The sequence below is a fragment of the Plectropomus leopardus genome, chromosome 8 (assembly GCF_008729295.1).
Source record: "Plectropomus leopardus isolate mb chromosome 8, YSFRI_Pleo_2.0, whole genome shotgun sequence".
Classification (NCBI taxonomy): Eukaryota; Metazoa; Chordata; class Actinopteri; order Perciformes; family Serranidae; genus Plectropomus; species Plectropomus leopardus.
This window is the reverse complement of record NC_056470.1, coordinates 3,103,692-3,128,767: the sequence shown is the minus strand read 5'-3', so window position 1 is coordinate 3,128,767 and position 25,076 is coordinate 3,103,692. Positions and strand designations below refer to the sequence as shown.

The following is a 25,076-nucleotide window of genomic DNA, read 5'->3' as shown; positions in this document are numbered from 1 at the left end:
AAGCTGCAATCTGCCATCCCTCCAGGACCTGCATGCCTCAAGGACCTTGAGGACCCTTGTCCTTGGCAGTGGCAGCAGCGAACCACATAGACTTGCGCTTGTATAGTGCTTTTCTAGTAGTTCGACCACTCAAAGTGCTTTCACACTACACACATTTCACATTTACACATTTACACACATTGGTGGCCAAGGCTACTTTACAAGGTGTCACCTGCTATTCAGTTTTAAGTTATTCACACACACTCAAACACGCTGATGGAACAGCCATCAGGAGCAATTTAGGGTTCAGTATCTTGCCCAAGCATACTTCGACATGTTGACCAGAGGACCAAACCTCCAAACTTACAACCAGAGGATGACCTGCTCTACCTCTGAGCCACAGCTGCTCAAGATGAGGAGAGATGGACTCAGTGATAGCAGTGAAGAAGTGCACCATCATTGTCTGTGGTGGGTTGAACTTCTTCAGCTGCTGTAGGAGGTCCATCCTTTGCTGAGCCTTTTTGATGAGGGAGCTGATGTTCAGCAGGGGATATACTTCCAGCACCAGTTCAGGAAGTTCAACTTGCATCAGGAGCTGCTGATCCAATTCTATAATACAATAATCCAGTTTGGTCTCTGCACATCATCACTGTGTGGTTTGGATCAGCCAAACTGGACAGGAACAGACTACAGTGGATAGTCAGGATTGCAGAGAAAGCCTATCCTCCTTTCAGGACTGATAATCTTCCAGAGTCAGGAAACAGACCAGTTAACATCACTACAGACCATCACACCCTGGACACAACCTATTCCAACTCCTCCACTTTGGTAGGTGCTACAGAACACCAAAACAACAAGACCCAAGAACAGTTTGTTTTCACAGGTGGTCACTCTAATTAACACTAAACACCAGTCACATAATGTCAGGAACACCTCCTGTGGAACAACCTTATAACACCAAGCACCAACTTCACGTGTACACCAGTTATTTATCTTGTTCTCATCATTCTATATTTATTATTACAAATGAATTTTTGTATGTGCACACACAGGCCTGCTTGGCCAATAAATCTGATTTTAATCCTAAATATAAACTGAATTACTTTAAACTTAAAAAACCTCTAACCTCAAAATAGTCAGAAGACCTTTGCATCTAAAAAAAAAAAAAAAGTTTGTGTTGGAAAGATTCAAGATGGATGTTGATTATAAATATGATTTTTAATATTTTGCAGGTATTTTCTCAATGTATATGCAACAGAAGGTTTTTATTGTTGCCCAAAAGGAAAGAAAGAAAGAAAGAAAGAAAGAAAGAAAGAAAGAAAGAAAGGAAGAAAGGAAAAAAGGAAAGAAAGAAAGAAGCTTAAAATAAATGTTGAAATAAATGTGTTTGATGGAATGCTATATTTTAGTGGAGATAAGGCTTAGAATAACAAGCTGTATATCACAAAACTATTTATTAGTTGTGGAAAATTCCATGTTCATAATAAAAAATGTAAGAAACTAAACCGATTTTAATGCACCTAACTTAAATTTCAGCAATAAAGAATCATATATACTAATGATAAGGAAAAAAAGAAGCTATTTGGACATTTAAGTTATTAAATGATCAGAATAGTTTGAGTTTGAGTTTATTTCATTTCGAAGGAATAAAGATAACAGTAAAAAATAAAAAAAAAAATTAAATGAGAGTCTCCATCATGGAAACAGAACAAAGAATGTGTTCAAAAAGGATACGATGCATATAACACAAACCCTGGCATTAGCTATAGAATGTGAATGTATTTTTATATATTTGTTTGTTAGCCCTTCGGTTTTTGTCTGTTTAATTTTTGTTTCATTGTTTTTGTTTGTTGTTGTTTATGTTGTTTTTCTGTCTATGTATCTGTATGTATTTCTGTAAATGAACGTGTGTACAAAAAAAACAGTGTTGAAAAAAGGCCTGGCTGCACGAGATTAGGAAACTGCAATGTGCGCAAGCGACGTCACGAGCTCCGCCCAAGTGTTTTGGTTTCGCTGTCACGTGATATGCTGCTATTTTTATTTTATTAATTAATTTACTTTTAGCCGGAATACGCTTTATTAGTCATAATAGAACACCACTGTGCTCTCGCGTATAAATTAGTATGATCTGATACAAATGTAATTTATTCACTACAAGTTCCTCCCTAAATTTTATCTGACACAGAGAATATATTTTGAAAATTCAGAGCGGAAGTTCTGTTTGTATTGGTCCTTTCTTGACACCGACCGGGGATGAACCGTGTCCCTCCTTATCGCTAAATAAAGATGGAATCGCTAGAAAGCCCGTCCGGTCAGGTAGCCGGTGCCGAGCAGGATGCTCCACCGACCTTCGTGGATGTGGACACCGCGGTGCTGCTGCTGGGAGCGGGAGTCACCGCCATCACACACCCGCTGCTCTACGTGAAGCTGCTAATACAGGTAGCGGATGTAGCTAGCTAACAGCATTATGGCCATAAATCATGGCTGTATTATATGTCTGTGATTATGACTGCATCCAAACGTCGCTGCTCGAGTCCTCCAATATCACCCTATGTTCCCGGGGACTCATTCAGCTCAGCGACCAACGACCACCGGTTAACTGGTCGTTGTGGTCGTTATCCAGGCAGAGGAGGCTCGTACTGCGGTGTGTTGTTCTTCCGGTAACGGGAGAACCTCTTTCATGAGCTCCACAGAGAAGCAGTAGAGTTCAAAAGCCCCAGTTCGTCCTTATTTATCAAATATTAATCCTTAGGGACTGTTTGGCTTATTTTACGCGCTTCTCATTATTTATTTTTTAAATGTTTTCATACATATGGCATACATTTTGGTCTGATTGTGTATTGTTGTTTAATTTTAGAATTCCCAGCTCCTACAGTAAGTCTAAAACACACTGTGGAAACTAAACTAGAATTTGTAATTTTTCCCTATTTTCTAACTGATTAGTTTTTTTTAAAAGCCATATTTGGCATGTGGAGAAAATATAAAACATACTAGATGCACTGTCACAATCAATGTTGCTGCTAATCATATATCCCGGACATATCCCAGACTGTCATCGTCCATAAAAAAATCTAATTTTTATGTAGTATAGTAAAATGATACGTTTTTTTCTATCTAAAAACATAGTGGCATCATGGTAAAACCTGGCATTTGAAGAGTTAAGATTCTGGAAAATGAAGAATATTTGATAGTTATGATTGGGACTGATGTTGGTCAAAAATTACCCTCAGTGAAAGTAGAAAGTCATGTTAATGTATATTTATATAGCCTGCTTTTAAAAAATGCATTTTGTGTGCAGAGGAGTATGAGAGTTAGTATTAGCTATGGTCTTTTACATGCGGGAAATAGTGATTTGATCCATGTCAACCTGCAGTTATTCCAAAGCTGCTGCACTGCCATCCATGATAACATCATGGCAGGATCAAAGCATCATCTGGGGGGGTTGTACCATTATAACAGCAAGCTGATGATTTAAGTAGGGATGAGAGGAAAATTGATACATTATCATATCACAATGTTTTATGTGGCAATGATGTGTTGATACACAGATTCCAAATATTGATTTTTTTAATTACATATATAATTTACATAATATACAAATAAAACATTTGGTAACATATTAGAATAATAAGCTCATTTGCATATCAGTCCACTCTATATATTTTTGCGCTGCAGTAAAAATTAAGTTAGAAACTTCATCTTTAAAACTTTTCCTTATTAAACAAAATAGATGCCGACAAAGTTTGACGTTTGGGATATAATTTACAGTTAAATACAAAAACACAATAAAATTTAAAATTCTGTATGTTATTGCGGTAATCACCGTATCACAAAAATGTTTAACCCTTCGAAACCTAAGCAGGTTTGATTTACAAAAACATGATGAGAAGGCAATGAGCAACATAACACACTGTCCAAAGTCTGCAAGAAATTAAAAAAAAAACCCAATAAAATAAGCAACAAAAAAAAGAAAAGTAAAAAACAAAAACAAAGTGATTACAAATACATGTATACATGTATTTGTTACATTATTTTAGATGAAGAATTATATTAATTATAAACAGTTGTGTGGATATTTTTTGCTGGCTGAAAAAAATCAGGCCAATTTCTTTTCAGCTTTTACTGATTTCTAGTAATTTGTGGAATTTTTCTTGCCAAGTTGGTCATTGCCTTTTTCTCCATTTAAAAAAAAAAAAAAAAAATGTAAATCCAGGTTTTAGAGGGTGGCCACTGGTGATTCCCACTCCTAATTTAAAGCTTTATCCAGCATCATCCACTCTGGATACTGTTTTGGGAAAACACTGGTTTTGGAGAAAAAGATGTGTATTTTTAAGTATAACTGGCTGAATGTGGACATACTCCAAAGGCTATGGTGTTTTGAGTAATTACAATATCTGTCATTATTGTCATCATGTTATCATCATTCACATGAAGGACAGAGGTTGTGCTTAATCTCCATCAGTTTTTTGTTGTTGTTTTTTTTCCCAGGTGGGGCATGAACCTCTTCCCCCAACTGTGGGCACGACCATGTTTGGACGCAGAGTCTTGTACCTGCCTGGCTTCTTCTCCTATGGTGAGTAAGGTGCGATTTAAGGGACGCTTTGCCGATTTTCAACTTTTGTATCAAAACAGTGTGGGTGGTATGTGTAGATGAACTGTGGTAAACTTCCCTCTGTCTAACCAGCACCGAGATATCCCTCCTCCACCCACAGCGAAACACCACCAAATGATAATTTACATCATAATTTCTGTCAATTGGCAGAGTTTTGCGGACTCTTGGGGTTGTTGCTTGATCTACAGGCTGTACTTCTGTATTTTCATATTGCCCTCCAACCCTGCTGTTGCCAGTATACAGCTGATCAAGAGACAGACCTGTCCCTCTCTCTGCCTCTTGAACTCAGACCAAAATCCAATCAAACGGTAAAACTAGGCCCTGCTGATCAAATATAAATCAAGATAATGTCACTGCACTGCCTATTTTTCTCCTAAAATGTTTTCAGAAACATATTTTAATGTCTGTTTCAATGTAATGGCAAGAGTTTGTAAAAAGGAAGTGGGCGCCATACTGCTTCCTGTACAGTGAAAATGGAGACTGAAATAATGGAGGTCAAACGGTAAAACTAAGCAGTGCTGATCAAATATAAACCAGCCGCCATTGTGAACGGACAACGTGGCATTACGTCACCCACCTGCAGGAGGGTTTATTAGTTGAGGCATTCTGTTAGTAGCAGGTTTTCTACTACCTTTGAGCAAAAGCCGATGCCATAGTGCTGTTTTTCTGTTTTCTGTGGTCATGTAGCACCCATTTCAAAAGTATTTGCATCTTTCTGCTGCAGGGACAGACTACTTTCATTTCAGGACTCTCTTTACATTGGTGAAATACTTCTTTAATCACTTTGATATTGTTTCACTGTACAAGTTAACATCAGCTGACAGGACATGGATTTGTCTCCAGCACAGCACATAGTGAAAGTGGATGGAAAGAGAGGGCTCTTCAGAGGCCTTTCACCGCGCATCGTGTCCAGTGCTATCTCCACTGTGGTCAGGAGCAAAGTCAAACAGGTGAGCAAGCACTGAGACAAAGACTGTACAAACATCATCGCAGTTTAACAGGTTATTTTTCTAATATGAAGGCTGATACCAATATGTCTTTAAAACGTCTGGTATTCAGTGGTCATCATCACATTTCACTGGAGGAAAACTGGATTATTGTTTAGATTTGAATCCCTAACTTGGTCCTTTATGTCACTCGCTGGGTTTCGTTTAAAGCGCAAATTGTGCACAGTGAAATTGTGAATATAAAATACGCCTAATGGAAACATGTCAATTTCGAAAATACTCCCCTTAAATGTTGAGTTTTTGGACTGTTCTTTTGAAATTCTACTCCAAAAACTTCCTTAAAATGCTATACTAGAACTTTTTTTATATTAAAAGCGATGAATTCCTAACCCTAACCTTCAGCCTACCCCTGGCCCTGACCCCCAAACCCTAACCCTACTATAGCCATTTTCAACATTTTAAATGTTGACTTTTTGGACTGTTCTTTTTAAACTCTACACCAAAAACTTAAAACCATTTTTACGCTTGCATGAGGTGTTATTACACGGGATTCGAAAAAGCCATATTTCACAAAACTGCAATGGAAACACTTTTTTGGCTTTTATAGGTCACATAATGCTATGGCTATGTGCTTGTCTGTAGGAAAAACGTAAGTGATCTTTTTGAAATGTTGTCAAAACACATTCCAGTAACCATGGTGATGGATGATCAAACATTAGCAGCTTTATTTCTATTGCAGCCACTGCACTAGCTGTCATTATTTACAATCCAAGGCCACATAGACATGTTATGGAGCCATGATGGAAAGGCCAGCCCCTTAAACATGGGAGCAGCCACGTATGAGGGATTTCTGCGAGGTGATAGTCCACACTTCACAGAGGAATTGTAGGAATTCAAAATGTCTGCTCAACTTTCTCAGAGTTATGTGATGCAGTAACAGCTCTTGTAGCTCCTTCTGCATCATGAGGGAGCCGGTTCCTACTGACAAGCACACAGCCATAGCATCATGTGACCTAGAAAAGCCAAAAAAGTGTTTCCATTGCAGTTTTGCCAAATATGTTTTTTCCAATTGCCTAGTTTTTGTGGTATGTCCCTCATGGTTGGGCCTCATTAGCCCTTGTTGGGTTTTTTTTTCCAGCCGATTCAGCATGTTGAAATAGCGTCATCGACATTGGAGTGTATCCGTTAATGAAATCACTCTGATTGGCAGTTCAGCTCAGCACATTAGAAGAAAAAAAAGAAGTGTGAAAAGTACACAAAGAGCTAAAGTCAAAAGTCAACAAATGCTTTCTCTATGCCAACATTGTAATATATATTGGTCGTCAGTGTGAGTGTACCCAAAAGTTCTGTTAGGCTGAGTGCACCCAAGGAGACTAAAAGGAACACACCTGAAGAGCACGTGAGCAGACATCAAATTTTTTTTTCTACTGCTGTCTGCTGTAACCCTCCAGCATCGCAACTCCAGCTCCATTGCGCAGTTCCATAGCTCCCATGGGGTCAAAGATTGTGTCCCAGCCTCTTTAGAACAGCCTTGTCGTCCTGTCGGTCTCCCACAGCCTACTGCCACCATGCAGCTGCAGAAGGTGTGTGCTGGTTGGCCGGTGGCTGTAGTATTTTTGATAAATTCATTTTTAACTTTTTTTGCCAATAAATAGGCGATGTGAACACAACAGTCGGCCTTTGCTCGTTTTTTTTTTTTTTTAATATCAGTTTGGTGTGTCTGGGCCTTAAAGTCAGTGTAAAGTGAATTCAGAGATTTGTTTCAAACACATTCTAAATGTTGGAAACTGATTGTTGAAAACATGTTACAAAGACCCTTTACTATATAGAACTGAATTGTGGAGTTAGACGGTTGACTGTTTTTTCACCATTTTCCTGTTTTAAGATTTTTTGGGCGGGCCTTAAACCGATGCAATAGAGCTACTTAGCATAACCCTGCCCCTGATAAAGTAGCAGTATAAAAACGAGAAGCACCATTAGCATAGTCCTGCCATTAGGCGTGGCCTCCGCTCCTCCAGCAGACACGCCCCAGCGTTTCAGATCAGAGAATACTGTGCATTTTTTCATGATTTTAGACCTTTTACATACTTTTTTGCAATTGTTTTTTTGGTCATTCAAATTTGGTCAGGTGTTTAATAACACATCTTTGAGTGATGTGACAAACTCGGAACAAATTTTATTTATCACTTCACACGGGTATCACTTCACTTTAAGTCTGTGATTGACTCAGGTCGGGGTCACTTCGGAATTTTGTTTCTTGCCTCAAATAGATTTTAAATACTAGACAAATCTTTTAAATCACTCATTAGTGCCTCTTAAGAATGAACATGATTGACAGAAAAAATGCCTTTGGGTATAATGTTTTAAAGGTGTAATTGCTGTGAAGAGCTGTCAAAGTAATCTGAGTTCTTTCTTCAGCAGGTGGAGCTCCTCTCCAAGAGAGAGGACCTGCAGACTTCACTCAGGAAAGTGGTCAGAGAGGTGAGGGTCAGCTGCTCCTGCAAGACATGAAGACAGTGAAATGTGTTACAACATCCCTGACTCATATTAGCCTAACCTCATTCAAATCTCTCTCTTTTGCTATTTAAGCGTTCCATTATGAAATGTATATATTTCACTACCTCTCAAACGTAGAGTATGGAAAACTGTCAAGTACCACATTTAAAAACTGAGGATGTTGATAAATGACAACAAAAAAAAGGTGTTAGAAAAAAAATGTTTATAATTCTCAAACAGGATTTGTATGGTCACAGACCTATGTAATAACACAATGTGTTCAAATACCGTCAGAAATGTGAAAATCTAACGATAACTTTTATTTTTACAGTTTTTGGCCATGATAAATTAGCAAATAACCAAAATATTTTAAACAAAACACAGCTGTTTTCTTTAAGAATCAGCAGTAAAACAAATACCAAATACAGCCATTTGAAGTTATATGCCCCTTGCCAAAATAAAGAAAAATGTAAGTCCCCCTCCAGTGCTCATCTCCTCCCCTGTCATTAATAACAAACAGTCCCTTAGTCTTATTCAAGTATTAAGTTCTTATCCTGTTCTGAATTCATTATTTTAAATAATATTTATTTAAAAGGGATTATAAAGTAATGAAAAAGAGATGATAAGGTGTATCGACGGTTGTTTCATAGTGTATTTTCTTTTAAAATTTTCATTAAGTCATGGAAAAAAACAAACTATTAACAGGTGTTGTATCAGCACTGATATCAAAAAATACCCTGCTTTACTCAAGACACGTTTATCCAGGACAACCTGGACATGATGTGGCTGATAATGTACATTCCTTTATGTTGTATAATTTTACAACAAATATTTTCAACTTAACACCAGGTTGTCTCTTCACATTGTGTCCTCTCTGCAGACCTCACATGAGATGATCATCCAGTGCCTGTCCAGAGTAGCCACTCATCCTTTTCATGGTAGGTCTTTGTTAAAGCTGTCAGAGTTTATTCCAGGTGTCACTGATAGCGTGGCTATATTCTGGAAGCTCCCCCCTGATCCACAAAAGCAGAATCATAACTAAAACTAGTGCTAATTAAATATTTTCATTCCTTATTGGTTGTGATGCTATTTGTTTATCTAGAAAATGTCAAAGCTGGTGGTGGAGGTACTGTGAGTGTGTATGGTTGTTTGTCTATATGTGTCGGCCCTGCAATAGTCTGGCGACCTGTCCAGGGTGTACCCCGCCTTCTGCCCAATGACAGCTGGGATTGGCTCCAGCCCCCCCGCGACCTTTACGAGGACAAGCGGTTACGTAAAATGAATGAATGAATGGTGGTGGAGGTCTCTGTGGGCCAACCCTGTAGTTAGCATCACTCTGGTTCCCGTGGTTCCCTCTTCAAAATGACTATGAGATTTTTCAATTGGATTTTGGATTATAGCAGAAAAAACGCTTTGTGGCAAACAAAATTTAATGATACTTTTTTGTTCATCACGATAATCTACACAAATGAAGACCAGTTTCAGGATTTTTGAAATCTAAATGTAATCACCAGAAGTAAAAAGCTGATGTTAGGGTATTAATGAAGTACATTAAAGTCGCATCATCACAGCTGCGAGGCTGTAAAGCCGTTCTCGGCACGGCACAGCTCCATGGCGTTTTATACTCTTATTTAGCCATATTTAGCAGCAGTTTTTTGTAAGATGCATTAAAAGCTTCACAGTTGTGGGGTATTAACTGACTTATTTTATGTAGTAGAACAAAACATGAAAGTCTCTTCAGCTTGTGTTAACCACAGACCCTTTTCAGACTTCTAACAAAAACACATGGAAAAAAACATTGACTTTTAGACGATTGAACTGGAGGTTCTGAACTGAATTCTGGGTTTTTGGGCTCGTACCCGGGATTCACTGCCCTGGCTCGCTGGAATGTGAGAACCAAGTAGTGCACTGGTTGTTGACCGATCACCTGTTTTGTTTTCTTTTGGCAGTTATGTCAGTGCGCTGTATGGCCCAGTTTGTTGGCAGGGAGCTCAAATATGGGTAAGAATAATGCTGCACTCATGCCACACTGAACCTCATGCAAGAAACGATATACAAATAAATGTTCTCTTATTTTTGTGTGTATCCATGAATTGTTGTTATTTTGTTAGTACCCACTGATTTTTGGGATTCACCAGTGTTTTCTTATTTTCCACTGGTCAAGGCATTCTTTTACCTAGATAAGAGAAAAACATCTAGTTTTCATAGTCCACAAATTGTTATCCAACACAAGGAAAAATATGTTTAATATCATTAATCACTTACATATCATTTAAAAGATCATGTTTAGAGTAGTTAAAATGACTGGATTTAATTTCAGGGCTTACTATACTTCATTTTAATCACATTTTAGATTTATACATGTTATAGAGTTTTCAGTTTTGAGTAAAATGCCACTTTTCACTGGATTTGATAACTTACAAATTACAAGTGCAGCTGAAACAATTGGTTGATACTATACTTTTATAATCGTAATTTCATATTATCCAGCTTCGCATTAGTGCATCAGTACATCAATTTTTCAACATTATATTATCCCAGCTTCGCATATATACTGCATGTGTGCATCCCTCTGCTGACCAGAGCTTAAGGTAACTTTATACATTTACTCAAGTACTATACTAAAGTACAAAACCTCTGAGGAACTTTTACTTTTCAGTCATTTGAGTATTTTAATCTCATGCACTTTTCACTTTACTTCAGTCCAGAACATCACTTGATAACTACTTTACAAATTAAGATTTTTTGCTCACAAACCAGAAATATGAAAATAAAAGTGCAGCTGAAACAATTGGTTGATTATTTAGAAAATTATTTGGCAACATTTTTTATAATCGTGCAAGCAATTTTTCATACATCAAAACATTATATTATCCCAGCTTCGCATATATACTGCATGTATGAGGCCCTGCTACTTTTTCTTTTAATCACTGAATTACTTTGATATCTTACGTTTATTTAAAACCTTTGCATGCATACTTTTACTTTTAATAATACTTGGATACATTTTCCTGAAATCACATTTACTTCAAGTTTATTTAACAAAACATCACTTTTGCTACTGCAGAAGTTCTTCTGCTTTCAGCCGTTTTTTGGTGTCATGTGTCCAGTCTTGTGCTGCGTTCCAAAAGTCGTTCAACACGCCCTCCTTCACTTCCCCTCATCACTTGCTCTGATAGGCCTGTTCCAGTACGCTAAAAAATATCTGAAGTGAACTTGTGGAGGTCTAATAATTGACCAGGTCTGTGGAGGGCTGAGGCAGTGAGTCAACATCGATGGTCATTTCTCTCAGGTCTATTTCACCCACAATGCATTGCAGTAATGTCTAATATAATGCATCACCACAGAGGAAGGAGAGGATGAATAAAATGGAAAATAAATAAAAAATCAAATCAAATGCAAGTACACTCACCATCTGATGCTTTTCAGTTTCACTTCTTCTAATATATATCACAGGTCTGTGTAGGTCTGTGGAGGTCTGTGTAATGATATATCTCACAGGTCATAGGTCTGTGTAGGTCTAATATATATATCTCTCATTGGTCTGTGTAGGTCTAATATATATCTCATAGGTCTGTGTAGGTCTAATATATATCTCATAGGTCTGTGTAGGTCTCTAATAATATATCTCTCACAGGTCTGTGTAGGTCTAATAATATGTATCACAGGTCTGTGTAGGTTTAATAATATGTATATCTCACAGGTCTGTGTAGGTTTAATAATGTATCTGGGCAGGGCGGCTTACACATATGAAAATCCACTCATCTATTAGCAGATAGTTGCTTATTGAAAACTGTCATATAATTAATTGGAGTTCGGTTATTATTTATGTATATTTGTTCTGTTCAGCTTGTGTGATTTCTGTATTTCCAACATTATTTGTAAATGCATGCAAAAATGCTTTTTTGCAAGATATCATAAAGCTCTGAAAAATAATAGTTAGTTAATAGTAATCATGATACTGATCACACTCAAAAATTATAAAATCAAAAACTGATGCAGCTGGTTACAAATTTATTTACTTTATATTTTTACTAATTTTTATGTGATTTCCTACCTATTTGGTTTTTTTAAAAAAAAAGTATTTTTATTTTTGATACAGCATGCCCTATAGTGGATTGTAGGACCACTTTTCATGTAAAAAGACAGCCCAATTTAGAGGACGGAAAACTGACTGAAAATAGCTTCATGGTGATATGAACAATATGAAAAAATAAAACATCTATTTAAAACAAATAAAATAATATATTTAACTAATAGAAAACAAATTGACACTGATTTTTAGTAATACGGATGTTACTATATTTTATACTATATTTTTAAGCTGAACCCATTGTTATCAAATGTTCATTGTGGTTGATGGGACTCCTTTTAATGTTTTTTATTTCAACAGTAAACAACAGAACTCATTTTTATCTAACTTTATTTTGGTCTAAGTATTTGCTGGACCTTAGTAAACTTGAATCCTAACTTAGTTTTTCATTTCTTTGTTGATCTTCATTCCTTTCTTTGCATGTTTCTTCAGAGGTGATAATCCCGGAAGCAGTCTCTCTTTCTGGAAATGCAGAGAAACATCTTGCATTTGGTACACCATCATGTGTTTGCCTCTGCCCCCTTATTCTGCATCTTTCTGCATGACTGATGTCCACCATCTCAGGCATGTGTGTGGCTCCTCGTCTGCGGACAGATGGCTCTGGCTGAGGGATCCTCATTTTGGTTGTGGGCTCATACTCATCACTGTCTTCACTACTGTCATGAAGTTATGGGCAATTCATTAACTCTTCAGCCAGATGCAGTTTGAAGTCCAGGTACTATTGGGTGTTTTTTTGGTTGGTTAAGTGCTTTGCTGTCAGACTCGTATTGAATCCAGGAGTTTGTGATGGCAACATCAAAGAAGTGATTAATCACACGTGTCGTCCATTTCTTGGTCCTGTTTGACATGCGGTAAAAGCATGTGGTCACACAGGTCAACACCAGCCATGTTGTTGTAATGTCTGATCACTGTTGGTCTTCTTACCCGGACCTGGACCTTTTCTTTTGTGGACCACCTTGTACAGATATCTATTGGGTCTTGGCCAAGCACAGTGCAGGCCATCAGCACTGGTTTGTTGTCATACCATTTTGTGATTGCCAGCTCAGGACTCTCTCAGGACCATAGACACCGATGTACCACTGCCCTCTTTATGCAACTCCTTGTCTCCTGGCAGATGACACTGCTTTGGAACTCTGTTCTTATTTATGGTCCCTGTTGCTGAAGGGCTTTTGCTAGCAATGCATCCGTTAGATGGATTGTTGTCAAGTATTGGTCAAAGAACAGGTGACTTCCTGTGGGAATGGATTCAACCATACGTAGGACTGCTTTTGCTCCAACGTTCAGACTTTGGCCCCTAAATGTTTTCTTTCCCTGGTACACTTCGAAGTCCAGCATCAGACCAGTTGGTGAAGCAAGAACAAACATCTTTAGGTCAGTAGGATTTGCTTTGCTCGGGACAAATTGCCTGACTGGACAGTGGCCTGTGAAAGGGATGATTTGCTCATCACTGCAGACCATCTCTGATCTTGGGAGACTTGGACAACCTTGCTTCAAATGGACGAGTAGTGGTCTGACTTTCCAGAGAATGATGGCCGTCTTTGTTTCTTCTGTTACAGCCAGGTCATTGAATCTTGAGTGAGCTTCTCAGCTTGAAGAACCTATCCATTGGCATTTTGCTGCTTATAACTGCCACTTTTGGGTTTTTTTTGAGCCCAAAACATTTTTATTTGGGGATAGCCTAGGCAGGCCATGTGGATTGATAAGCCAAAGAGGATCTTCAATTCTTGTGGAGTAGTATTCAATGACACTCCTCTGGACTGTACCTCTGTTTGAATCGTAAATGCTGCCAGATCTACAAACCTACGCTTTGTTGTCAATGTACTGGGAAAAGTACTGAATTTGACTTCAGTATGCGCAGGTAGCAGGGTCATCCTGAGAGTTTGGAGGCCCAGGTAATGAAGGTGTGAAACTATTGTGATAGGAAAAAAACAACTACGTATAAATAAGTAATAGGTATGCATTAAATTGTTTAAGGCACGAAGTGGAGATGAAGTTTCCTCTGCGGAAATCCTTAAAACTGTTTAACCCATACCTACTCGTTTATTATTGTTAGTGTACCTTAAAAGAATGAAAGGACAAGCCTCTGAACTAAATGTCCACTACAGAGGATATGAGTTAATGGGCTGGGTCCCAGGAGGGACAGGATATATATAAATATATATATATATCTCAATAGCACTTATCCTGCAACTGGTGGTCGATCTGTGATAGTTGGGTCAGCTGTTACGTCATACCAAGGGCTGAGGGGAAGTGAGGGAGAGCAGGTGGGCAACTTTTTGGAACATGGCACAAAACCTGCCTTTATATAGTGTTTAGGGGGCGTTACCTGTGCTGACTTACGAGCAGTGGGTCTTCATCATTGAGCAGACGTGGTCAGAGCGATTTGTGTGGTTAATAACGTTTGACGCATCTGGAGTTGACTCCTCTTATATTTTCTCTTACCAGAAAATTAAGAGACAATCTAAGAGAAATTTAAGAGAAGTTTGCTGCATGAGGCCCACTTTATCCTTCCTTTCCTTTCAAAACTTGATGACAAAACTTAACTGTGTCTTCAACATTAAATACTGAGCAAATAAAATGAGCAACAATAAGGTTCTTTATTAAATTTATAATCCTTAAGATTTCAGTGACCTCTGTGACAGTGTATTTGCTGTGGCTGCTTCATAATAAAAGTCAGCCTGTGTAATGAAAAGGAGCAGCAGTAGGGAGTGTTCTGCATTAACAGTAAGTACAGCTCTGATATGCAGTGAGTGATCAGTGAACAGGGCTTTGTGTAACTTATAAGTAACTGTTGAAGTTATGTACAACAGTGGTTCCTAACTGGTGGATCGCGGCCCAAATGTGGGTCACAAGTCCGTTCTGAATGGACAGCAAGTGACCCTTGAGCATGTCAAGTTTCTGAGAAAAGGCACTTTATTTTGAAGTACAGTAAATGTCCAGCACAGAGCTTTTATTTTGAAATGCAGTTTCTGTTTATTCTTGCAAAAGGTTTTATTTCTTTGTGTTCTAAGCCAACTTGATGCTTACATTTGTGAAATAAAATTGAATATGTGGTAATATATAATATGTGCACCTTGAAGTAATGACTAGAGAGAAATCTGGACCCAGTGACTGGACCAATTGGGAGCCACTGATTTAAAGCTATTTTTGTACTGTTACATGCTGCTCACAACATGTCTTGGTCACTGCTGCTTTACAAACAGGTGCTTCATCAGGACTTAATGATTTGTTTAGATTCAGCATAAACATGGAAAAAAGGAAATGTGAAACTTTGAAAGAAATGTACTACAAATTGCAAGAAATTAGTAGTAAAATTAGTAGAAAATGATATTTGAAAAAGTTATGGAAAAATGTCCCGGGGCGGGGTTCATCATAATTACATATTTTAAAATTATTTTACAGAATTTAATTTCAGTTAGATTCTAAAAATTGTAACTAGTACGGGGCGCCTGGTGGCTCAGTGGATAGAGCAGCGTCCCATATAAGAGGTTGTATCCTTGCTGCAGCGGCTGTGCATTCGATTATGGCCTCAACCCTTTGCTGCATGCCCCCCACCCCCCCCCCCCCCCCCCCATCTTAAAAAAAAAAATATATTATTATTATTATTATTATTATTATTATTATTATTATTATTATTATTATTATTATTATAATTTTTTAAATGTTTTTTTCCAGGTTATTTACTTCTTTGCTTTTTGGTTAACTTTCTTTTGGTTGTTTTTTTCATAGTAAGTAATTTTCTTGTAATTTCTACTAATTTGGAGGTAATTTCTTCTTTAAGTTTAACCGTCTTTAACCCCCTGAAACCTAAGCAATTTGGTATGATTTCTGTCAAAACTAAAGTACAAAGCTGTTTTTTTCCAGAGCTTGTAAAAAGCTTTTTCAGATGTATACACTGCAGACATTCTTCACATGTTCAGAGTTTCTGTCCTGTTTGCAGGGGGATGTTCAGTTGCATCATCAAGATTTTTAAGGAGGAAGGACTTGCTGGATTCTATGTGTAAGTCAGAAGTCTAATTTTCACTCTTCATTTTTGCCTCCATAATGAGCTTAAGATGTGACCTGTGTCAGTCTGAGCAGTGTTCTGTGTGTCTGCAGTGGTCTCGTACCCCATGTGCTGGGAGAGGTCCTCTTCCTGTGGTGCTGTAACCTCCTGGCTCACTTTATTAACACCTACGCTGTAGATGAGAGTGTAAGTCCATCACCTTTGTCAATGCTAGAAGAGAGAGAGAGTGAGAGAGTAAGAAAGACGACAAGCTATGGCCATCAATACCATTTCATATTCACACAATAGATTCCTCACTCATAAAACCTCATATAAATGAGCACGTTAAAACACATAATGCCAGACAGAAAGTGCTGACGGCCTGCACTTTAACAGTGGAACAGCTGCTTTTGAAGCAGTCACATCTGAAACAAAGTAGCTTCTACCTCAAAAAGACAGTTGGACTTAGACTTAGATCGACTGTATTGTCATTCCAGCTGTACACAACAGTGCACACAGAACAAAATGTCGTTGCAGTTGGGTCCAAAATTGTTAAACTGCTACCAAACTGGAACAGAGAACTTCTGCCAGTTTTAATTTGCTGTTGATGCAGTTTTTCCATGTTTATCTGCTGCTTTGATAAATTCTTGCTTTATATTTCATTAGTGCCACTTAGTTTAACTGTATGATCTCTGTTTTTTCTGTCTCTGTTTTCACAACACAGGAAACAGTTGCATCCGCTTCTTGTTCGCAAATTCTTTTATTACAGCCAACTAGTGTACTGAAAATGTTTCTGAAACAAATAAAGCCAGAAACCGAGTTGAATTGAATTGAATCAGTGCTGTGGATACGGACATTATATTGAATTTACCATGTGGGTTCTTATAGTTCAGCTAGTGCTGCAGAATGGAAATGAGCTTGCATTTTAGCAATCCCGGCTCCCTCATCTCAAAGGCAATGGGTTTTTAGAATGGGTTTTTGTTTAGAAACCTGAAAACAGTGTCTATGGTCAATACAAAGTGAAGAGACTTTCCCTTTTTTCCAGGACATGAAATAGCACTGACATTACTCATACGCAAACTTTGAAGCTTTTTTGTGTTTTAAAGAAGGGGGTTGCTAACAGATGAGACTATAGAACGTTATTGCATTGCACTGTGTAGAACGCGGCTTCACGACGCAACCGTAGTGCAGTTTGTTTTTAGCATTGTACTTCTGGTGTTTGCATTTAGGCTCCAAAATCCTGAAAGTGGTGTAAGTATAACACGTTTGCTTACCACAGAGCTTATTTTCTGCAATGATCCAAAACTCAATGGAAAAATCCCATTGAGTTTTTGACGAGGGAACCAGATTGCTACACAAAAAAATGTCTTCCCTGCACCACTCTGTTCCACCTCCCCTTAATGTTCGTACCTGTTGTTTATCGGTGAGCAGCTTTCATTTATTGGTACTGACTACCAGTTATTATCTGAAACTCTGTCATTGTTATCAGTCTTGTTAGCTGTAAGACGATTACATTTGCTGTAGTTTAAGGTAGAAGAATAAGGTAGAGAGTAGATTTGTTGGTCTTTTTTCTTTTATCCTTGATCCTGCTACAGTTTTAATGCTGTTTTAAAATCCTTTTGAGTGCAAAGAAAGTGGCGTGCTGTTTCAGATCTGTGCTTGTGTGTGTGTTGCAGTTCAGTCAGGCGTCAGCAGTGAGAAGCTACACTAAGTTTGTGATGGGCGTAAGTTCAACATTCAAAGTGTTCTTTGAAATGTTTCTTATATGCAGTTTCTTCATATTAATGAAGTGTTTCTCTCCAGATTGCAGTGAGTGTTCTGACGTATCCGTGCATGCTGGTGGCTGATCTCATGGCAGTCAACAACTGTGGGTGAGTCACTGTCAAACAGCACCACTTTCGCCTCTCAAGAATCTGGAACATTTTCATACAGATGAACATTTTACTGTCCACATACACGATCAATGTAACATGCATCATTTCAGTCAGTCTGTTAGCTCTCACCTGAGTTACATAAAGATTTAGTTTTTACTTGCTCACTCTGGAATTGTATTCCTGGCAGATGTCCTTGCACTTGGGTTGTATGTGTAAAATCCTGGCTGCAGTCCTGATGCCTGTCTGATTGGTTGTGTTTTGTGTTGTCAGTTTGGCTGCTGGTCTTCCTCCTCACTCTCCCATCTTCAGGTCCTGGCTGCACTGCTGGAATCACCTGAGCCACAAAGTAAAGTCTGACACATGCAGCGACACCACATGACACAAAGTCAGGGACACTGTTTTTCTGTGTGCATGCACTGGTGCATAACTTTTAAAATTATATGTACCATTTGTTTACCTGCACCAAGACATTTTCTACTGCACCATTTAGTGTATATGTCCTCTTTGTCAGCACTGAAGAGAAGCACTGAAAAAACAAACATATTCACAAACCCTAACTTCACTTAAAGTCCACACTGATGTTAAAGCCACGCCAACAAACCTGTTGTGCCTTTTTTTTAGAGCGCAGTGAAGCCAAGTTTAATCAAACTACACTGTGGGGTAATACTGAGAAGACGTGTCACTTGAAACAGCCGTGACAGCTGCGTTTCTCTTGTTTATAGCACTCATTATTGTTGTTATTAGTCCTCATTGGTTCCAGTGCACAGTTTGACAATGCTTGATGATAGTGTCACAGTGTTTGTTCTGCCCATTGTGCCATTTCTGCCATTTTTTATTTTAACCAAACGGCTGTTTGGTGTCACAACTCTGTAAAGCGGGCAGATTCAGAGGTCTGGACTCAGGGAAACCTTTGGTTTTCAGTTGCTCACATGGGTTACACATGGGTGTCAATCTTGAAATCGTTTTCTTACTCTTACATAGTTTTGAGGATTGATGAGAAGATTTACTAGATTAGATTAGATTAGATTATTTGATTTTATGTCAAATTTTTTTTTTAAATAAGTGAACCAAAATTTTCAGACCATCCCCCTCTCTCCATTATTATCATTTTCAGAGAGGCTCTTAGTTTGGCCAGTTTTTATGCTTTTGCGCCAGCGTTATCCTTCAGGCCCGTGTCTGTCCGCGCCTATTCGTGTGAACATGATATCTCCATAACACCTTGAGGGAATTTCTTTAAATTTAGCACAAACATCCACTTAGACAAGGATGAAGTGGGTACATTGTAGTGGTCATAGGTCAAAGGTCAAGGTCACTGTGACCTCGTCTGCCTTATTCTTGTAAACATGATATTTCAAGAACACCCTGAGAGAGTTTCTTCAAATTTGGGACAAACATTTTAGAAGACTCAAGGATGAACTGATCAGATTTCCGTAGTCAAAGGTCAAGGTCCAGATGACCTTGCATTAGTCTCATTGTTGTGAAAGCGAGATCTCAAAAACACCTTGAGGAAATTTCCTCCAATTTGACACAAACTTTCACTTGGACTCAACAATGAGCTGATCAGATTTGCAAAGGTCATTGTCACTGTGACCTTGCATCTGTCTCATAGTCATGAATGCAATATCTGAAGATGAACACTTGGACTCAAGAATGAACTGATGGGCAACGGTCAAGGTCATGGTGACCTCATACAACATATTTTTGGCCATAACTCAAGAATTCATATGCTCAAATTTCACACAAATGTCTCATATGATATAAATATTCTGAGATTATATATGCAAGAGGTCAAAGGTCAATTGTGATAATGTTTTGCATAAAACACTTTTCTGGCCACTGTTCAGCATCATATATGAGGAACAGAAGGGGAGACGTTTGGTCAGATACTGAATTGGTGACACAATCTGTAAACTGTGCAGTGAAACATCCATGTTTTCACACACATGGATGCCTGGAGTCAAACAACCGTGCGGCAGTATTTTTAGTTTAAACAAATGAAACGACAGGTTCAGATCACCCCTCCTCATGCCAATCATTTTCTGAGTGTCTGAGTTTGTCCAGTTTTTATAAATGCTGATACTCTCGTGTTGCAGTGAAGTTATCAGGAAGTATTCCTATGCTCCTATGTTAAGTTGGTTTGTGTCCCCTCCTTCAGGGTCACCTCTTCAGAGGATCAAGCTTCTTTTTCCGCCGGGTGCCTGTGACCTCCACGCCCTCCATCGAGGACTGACATCATCATCATCACCTGCTGGGACATTCTTTTTCCTCCTCCTGCTCCCAGACGTTTTCCAAAGACATGCTCTCCTGCCTGTCAGCCTCTGCTGCTGTCAGCTGCATGCAGCAGGAGCAGCAGAGTCGCAGCTGATGGAGTGCCAGTCTGCTTTTCCCTGCAGGAGCTTGAGTTCAGTTCAAGGCTGATCACAGATGTGACTCTGTTCACAACTTGTTGCATTAATTCAGCTCTTTAATGAGTTCAGAAATTACACTTTAGTTCTGCTACAGTGACCAAATTTTGGGAATACGCACCAACTCTGATTAATGGCTTCTTCTCCATAGCAACAGCTGCCGAGTCTCATGGGTACTGCAGTCATTAATGCTGTCACACAGGGCAGACATCTCCAGCTCTGACGGCAATAACTCATATTTTCTTAGGTTAATTTTCTGTGTTCAGGGACATTGATTTGAATCCTTAAAAGACGATTCCAGCCATTTCACTACCAGACCCTTAAAGTTAACATGACAGCTAACATTTTAGCAAAATATGTTTCTGTATTTTACAAAGATAATGCTTTTTATTTAGCAACCCGGGCAGCCATAGATTTCTGTTCATTTGCTCACATTTTAGCAGACAGTTGTAGTCAAGATGTGTGATCTGTCACAGCGAGTCAGTCACCTGATCACTGGAAGCTAACACAGCACAGTCCTAAATGGACCTGCACCCCTGTAGCGCTTTTCTAATTGTTTTGTTGACTCCACACACATTCACACACATTCACACATTAGTGGACACACACCTGCCCCTGTTACTGCATGACTATGCAAAATGATGTCCCACTGACTAAAGCTAATGATGTTCATGGGGTTAGATCACACCTGCAGGGTTCCCACAGTCATCAAAAACCTGGAAAAGTCACATTTTCCAAGCATGAAAATGTCATGCAATTAGTAAAAGTCATTGTTTCATGTTTCCTGAGAAATCGTACACGACGTATACATGATTTGTAGTTAAGGAGCTAAAGAGACCTTGTAACTTTTCTTCATGGCCACAAATGTTGATGAAAATTTTAATTTTTTTTTTTAAATAATTGTTGTTTTAAAGAGATCATCGCATGGTCAGTTGACTTAGAGCAGGTGAAATGCCGGTGCTCTCTTTCAGCATGCTAACTGAAGCGTGTGTCCGAACAGCTACAGTGATGAGCAGAGTGTGTTAGCCAAAGCTGAACATTTTTAAACTCTGCGTTTGGGAAAAACAGCAAAGATCACACTCAACATAAATACTCAGTGCTCCCACTGCAAAGACATTCTGTGACGTATAAATGTGCACCTCCTCATGAAGCACACAGCTGGAATGGTGGGAGCAGCACTTTATAAATGTAACAGGTCCCAGATTGTTCTTTTTGCAATCAGTCTTAAAAACTGTCTGGTGTAATATGAAAGAGTTAAATGGCTTGGGAACGCTGTGTGCAGATATATGCTTACTGTGTAACCCTACACACTTAAAGGCTTGTGTGTGAAACATTCTTTAAAATGTGTTGGATAATTTAATTGTAAAGTTTGCTGGTGTCACACAAAGCAGCAGTTATTTTTTGTTTGTTTTTGATTTTATAATACAATCATCATACAGTCGTACACAGCTGTGGAGTGTAATTTTTTACAGATAACAACAATGTAAGAAAAAAAAGCTTAACAAATCACTCTGATCTGTACACTGAATATTGAATCAATAACAGTCCTAATCAATGGCACCTTAGAAATGTTTCAGAGGCGTGTACAGATGAGGCCACTGAAATTCTCGAGCACCAAAATCAAAAGCCATAACCTAATTTGAGGATGTTGATGATGCTATTGTAGTGTATAGTAGAGGGTGTGTGTTTAGTTAGTACAAACCACAAATCCACATTTCAGTGCCTGGATTCCATTTCTCTTTTCTTCTCTTTTCGGCAGTCTGTAATCTCTGACTGTCAGTCACGCATCAGCTCTTTAACATTTTAGATGTGTGTTTTGTGTTTTTATGGCATTCCAGCTAACGCTGCCACTCGTCTCTCTGCCACTCAGTGGGCGTAACCGCAGTGTAATGTCACGTGCACACCCTCTATAGGCTAGTTGGGAATAGTGTCAATATTTATTCAAGGAACCCCATGCTGATAAACTTTGGTGTCTTACTTTACAGTTAATGTTAGTAATCATTTGATGTCCATAGACTAGCACTTGTGCACTTAACATTTTGTATGGCAACAGTTGCATCAGAGGGGCCATGGCCCCCTGGCCCTCTCTTGGGTGGCCACTCTTATTAATCAGCTTTGGGTTTTGAAGTTGTTGACGTGGACTTTTGTAACAGGGGAAATGTATTTCCCTGTTTGTGCCAGACAGTCTGACAGGTGACACAGCTGTGCAGCTCGTCATGTGACATGTTACTGACATGGCTTCAGACTGATGCTGTGGAAACAAGGATTTCTCACTTGGCAGCTTCATCTCCCTCCTCCTCCAGTTTCTTTCTCGCCTCCTCTGCTTTCATCTCCTGTGGGTAGGACTAAGATCTGAGGAAAGGAAGCAAGGAGACAAGTTAGCATGATGAAACCCAGACCTGCGTAGCAATGATCAGAAGAGGATCCTCCGCATGACTCGCATCACCTCCTCTGCTGCCCCAACAGTATGGAAATAAACAGGTTACTCTGCTCCTTTGTGTTGTCAATGTCACGGATTGATGAAATATTTGTGCCTAAACTCTTCTGCTTTCAAACCCTTGACACAAAAAACAAAAAAGAATTGTTCATATATATGAATATTATGATGTTTCTGGCTGTTTGTTCAACATTCTGTGCTGTGATGTGTCTCGACATGCCATGCTATGTGGTTTTCAGCTGTTTTTTGGACGTTATAGTTTGACATTTTTCACCATACTATCGCTCAAAAATCAGCACAAACATCATTATATAGTATACCACTCAAAAAACATCCAAAACATCATAGGACAGTATGTCGCTCAAAAATCATCAAAAAACGTCGTAGTATAGTATGCCGCTCAAAAATCATTAAAACGTCATATTATAGTATATCATTCAAAAATCTGCAAAAACGTCCTGAGTATAGTATGTCCATCAAAAATCCTCCAAAACGTCATAGTTATAGTATGTCACTCGAAAATCAAAAAAGTCGTCAAAGTATTGTATGTCATCCAAAAATTACCCAAAGCGTCATAGTATAGTATGTCGCTCAAAAATAATATAAAATGTCATAGTATAGTATATTGCTCATAAATAATCCAGAACATCATAGTATAGTGTGTTGTTGAAAAATCATCAAAAATGTCAATGTAATGTTGCTCAAAAATCCTCCTAAAAGTAATAGTATAGTACATAGCTGAAAAATCACCAAAACGTCATAGTGTAGTATGTCGCTGAAAAATATTCAAAATAGTCACAGTATGGTATGTTATCCGAAATTCACCTAGAACGTCATAGTATTTTTTTGCTGAGACTCTGCCCTCTGCCTGGATCTCCTTATTCTCTGTGTTGGGGCAGTTATGGTCGTGTACCCGCACACGCTCAGGTGAGGTCATGGCTTTATAAAGAGGTGCCAGACAAGAGACGCAGCGCTGCAAAAAACACAACCAGTGAGGTAACAAGCCAAACCAAAGTGCATCTTGGGTTGGCTCTACTTCCACACTTACTGGTGAGCTTCTTTACAAACAGTAAACGGCAATCCTGCAGCGCTGACCTTAAAGAGACACACCAGCTGAACGAAGACACTTCATGCTACACACCGTCATTCATCCACATGTGGTGAAGGAGGACACAACACATTAAGTGCAGAGTAATTCATTGTCAAATAGCAGAAAACAATATAACAGCCGCGCGCTACAAAGAGAACAGTGGTTTAAATAATGTACACCCACCTTCCCAAAATCCCTCACTTCTGACTCTGGTACACAATGACACGGAGAGCATACACACAGCTGAGCATCACTCGTAGAAAACAACATAAACATCTTCAAGCAACCTGACATTGTGTTGTTTTTACTGAGCAATATCACATCCCCACACACACACACACACACACACACACACACGCCAAGTGGCATTATCAATAAAAGTCATTCCATGTGCTCTATTGCTTTAAGCTGACCCATCTGCTGTTTGGTGAGAGCATGCAGAGCAGGAGCATTAAGCTCCGCTGCGTGCTTTTCTAAAATGCGTTACAATGCGCTGAGCTTCATCTACACACTACCTGAATACACAAAGTTTTATACAACAGACGACAAGAAAGACCTTCAGACTCAACTGTCACATGTGGAAGCCCATTCTTAGCAACAAAAGAAGAAAAAAAGATGGGATAGATGGGAAAAAATGCATTTAAAACAATTTCTTATTTAACTCTTTGAAACCTGGATCTACATCACTTTTCGTGTGCTGCATTCAGATGCCTTTTACAGGTATTTAAACCTTTGAACTAATTTTTTTCCAAAAAATTATGAGGAAAAAGACCATGTGAAGAAATGTTAGTAAGAAATGTTCCACAAATTGCTAGAAATAAGTGGATTTAGAAAATATTTTGTTAAAAAGCTAGGGAAAAACATTTTTTTAATTATCATAACTATGTGATTTCAATTATGTTACAGAATTATTTTAATTTTCCCTTTTCAGGTTAATTTTTGTTTTTTGTTTGACCTTTTGTCTTTTTTTCTTTCTTTTTAAAAAAATATTTTCAGGGTAATTTTTGAGTAGATTCTCTTGCTAACTTTTGGATCATTCCTTGCCATCTTCCCATGTTTTTGACAGAATCAGGAGAAATTGCTCAGGTTTCAAAGGGTTAAGTTACAGTTATGAAAAAATGAATGGTCTTGGAATATAATGATCTTTTAAAATCAGTA

The 25,076-nt window shown here is 38.5% G+C and overlaps 1 protein-coding gene across 2 annotated transcripts; it reads left to right on the top strand.

Annotated features, from left to right (window-relative positions):
• Positions 1 to 2,095: 2,095 nt before the first annotated feature.
• On the top strand, positions 2,096 to 21,956 carry LOC121947102 (mitochondrial carrier homolog 1-like). 2 transcript variants are annotated; one of them, XM_042492006.1, is made up of 12 exons: positions 2,096 to 2,418; positions 4,468 to 4,552; positions 5,435 to 5,541; positions 7,960 to 8,019; positions 8,915 to 8,972; positions 9,984 to 10,035; positions 16,068 to 16,127; positions 16,226 to 16,319; positions 17,789 to 17,836; positions 17,916 to 17,983; positions 18,257 to 18,332; positions 20,142 to 21,956. In XM_042492006.1, exons 1-12 carry the CDS (start codon positions 2,266 to 2,268, stop codon positions 20,214 to 20,216), a joined length of 936 nt encoding a protein of 311 aa, XP_042347940.1. In that variant the 5' UTR covers positions 2,096 to 2,265; the 3' UTR covers positions 20,217 to 21,956. The 2 variants fall into 2 exon arrangements, with proteins under 2 accessions (XP_042347940.1, XP_042347939.1); XM_042492005.1 differs by having other exon boundaries at positions 7,957 to 8,019.
• Positions 21,957 to 25,076: the final 3,120 nt, after the last annotated feature.

Excerpts from the sequence above, each read along its gene's own strand:
- LOC121947102 (XM_042492005.1), top strand. The coding sequence starts at position 2,266 with ATGGAATCGCTAGAAAGCCCGTCCGGTCAGGTAGCCGGTGCCGAGCAG. Across the intron at positions 10,036-16,067 it reads GGCAGGGAGCTCAAATATGG|GGGGATGTTCAGTTGCATCA; the intron begins GTAAGAATAATG and ends TCCTGTTTGCAG. Across the intron at positions 16,320-17,788 it reads CCTACGCTGTAGATGAGAGT|TTCAGTCAGGCGTCAGCAGT; the intron begins GTAAGTCCATCA and ends TGTGTGTTGCAG.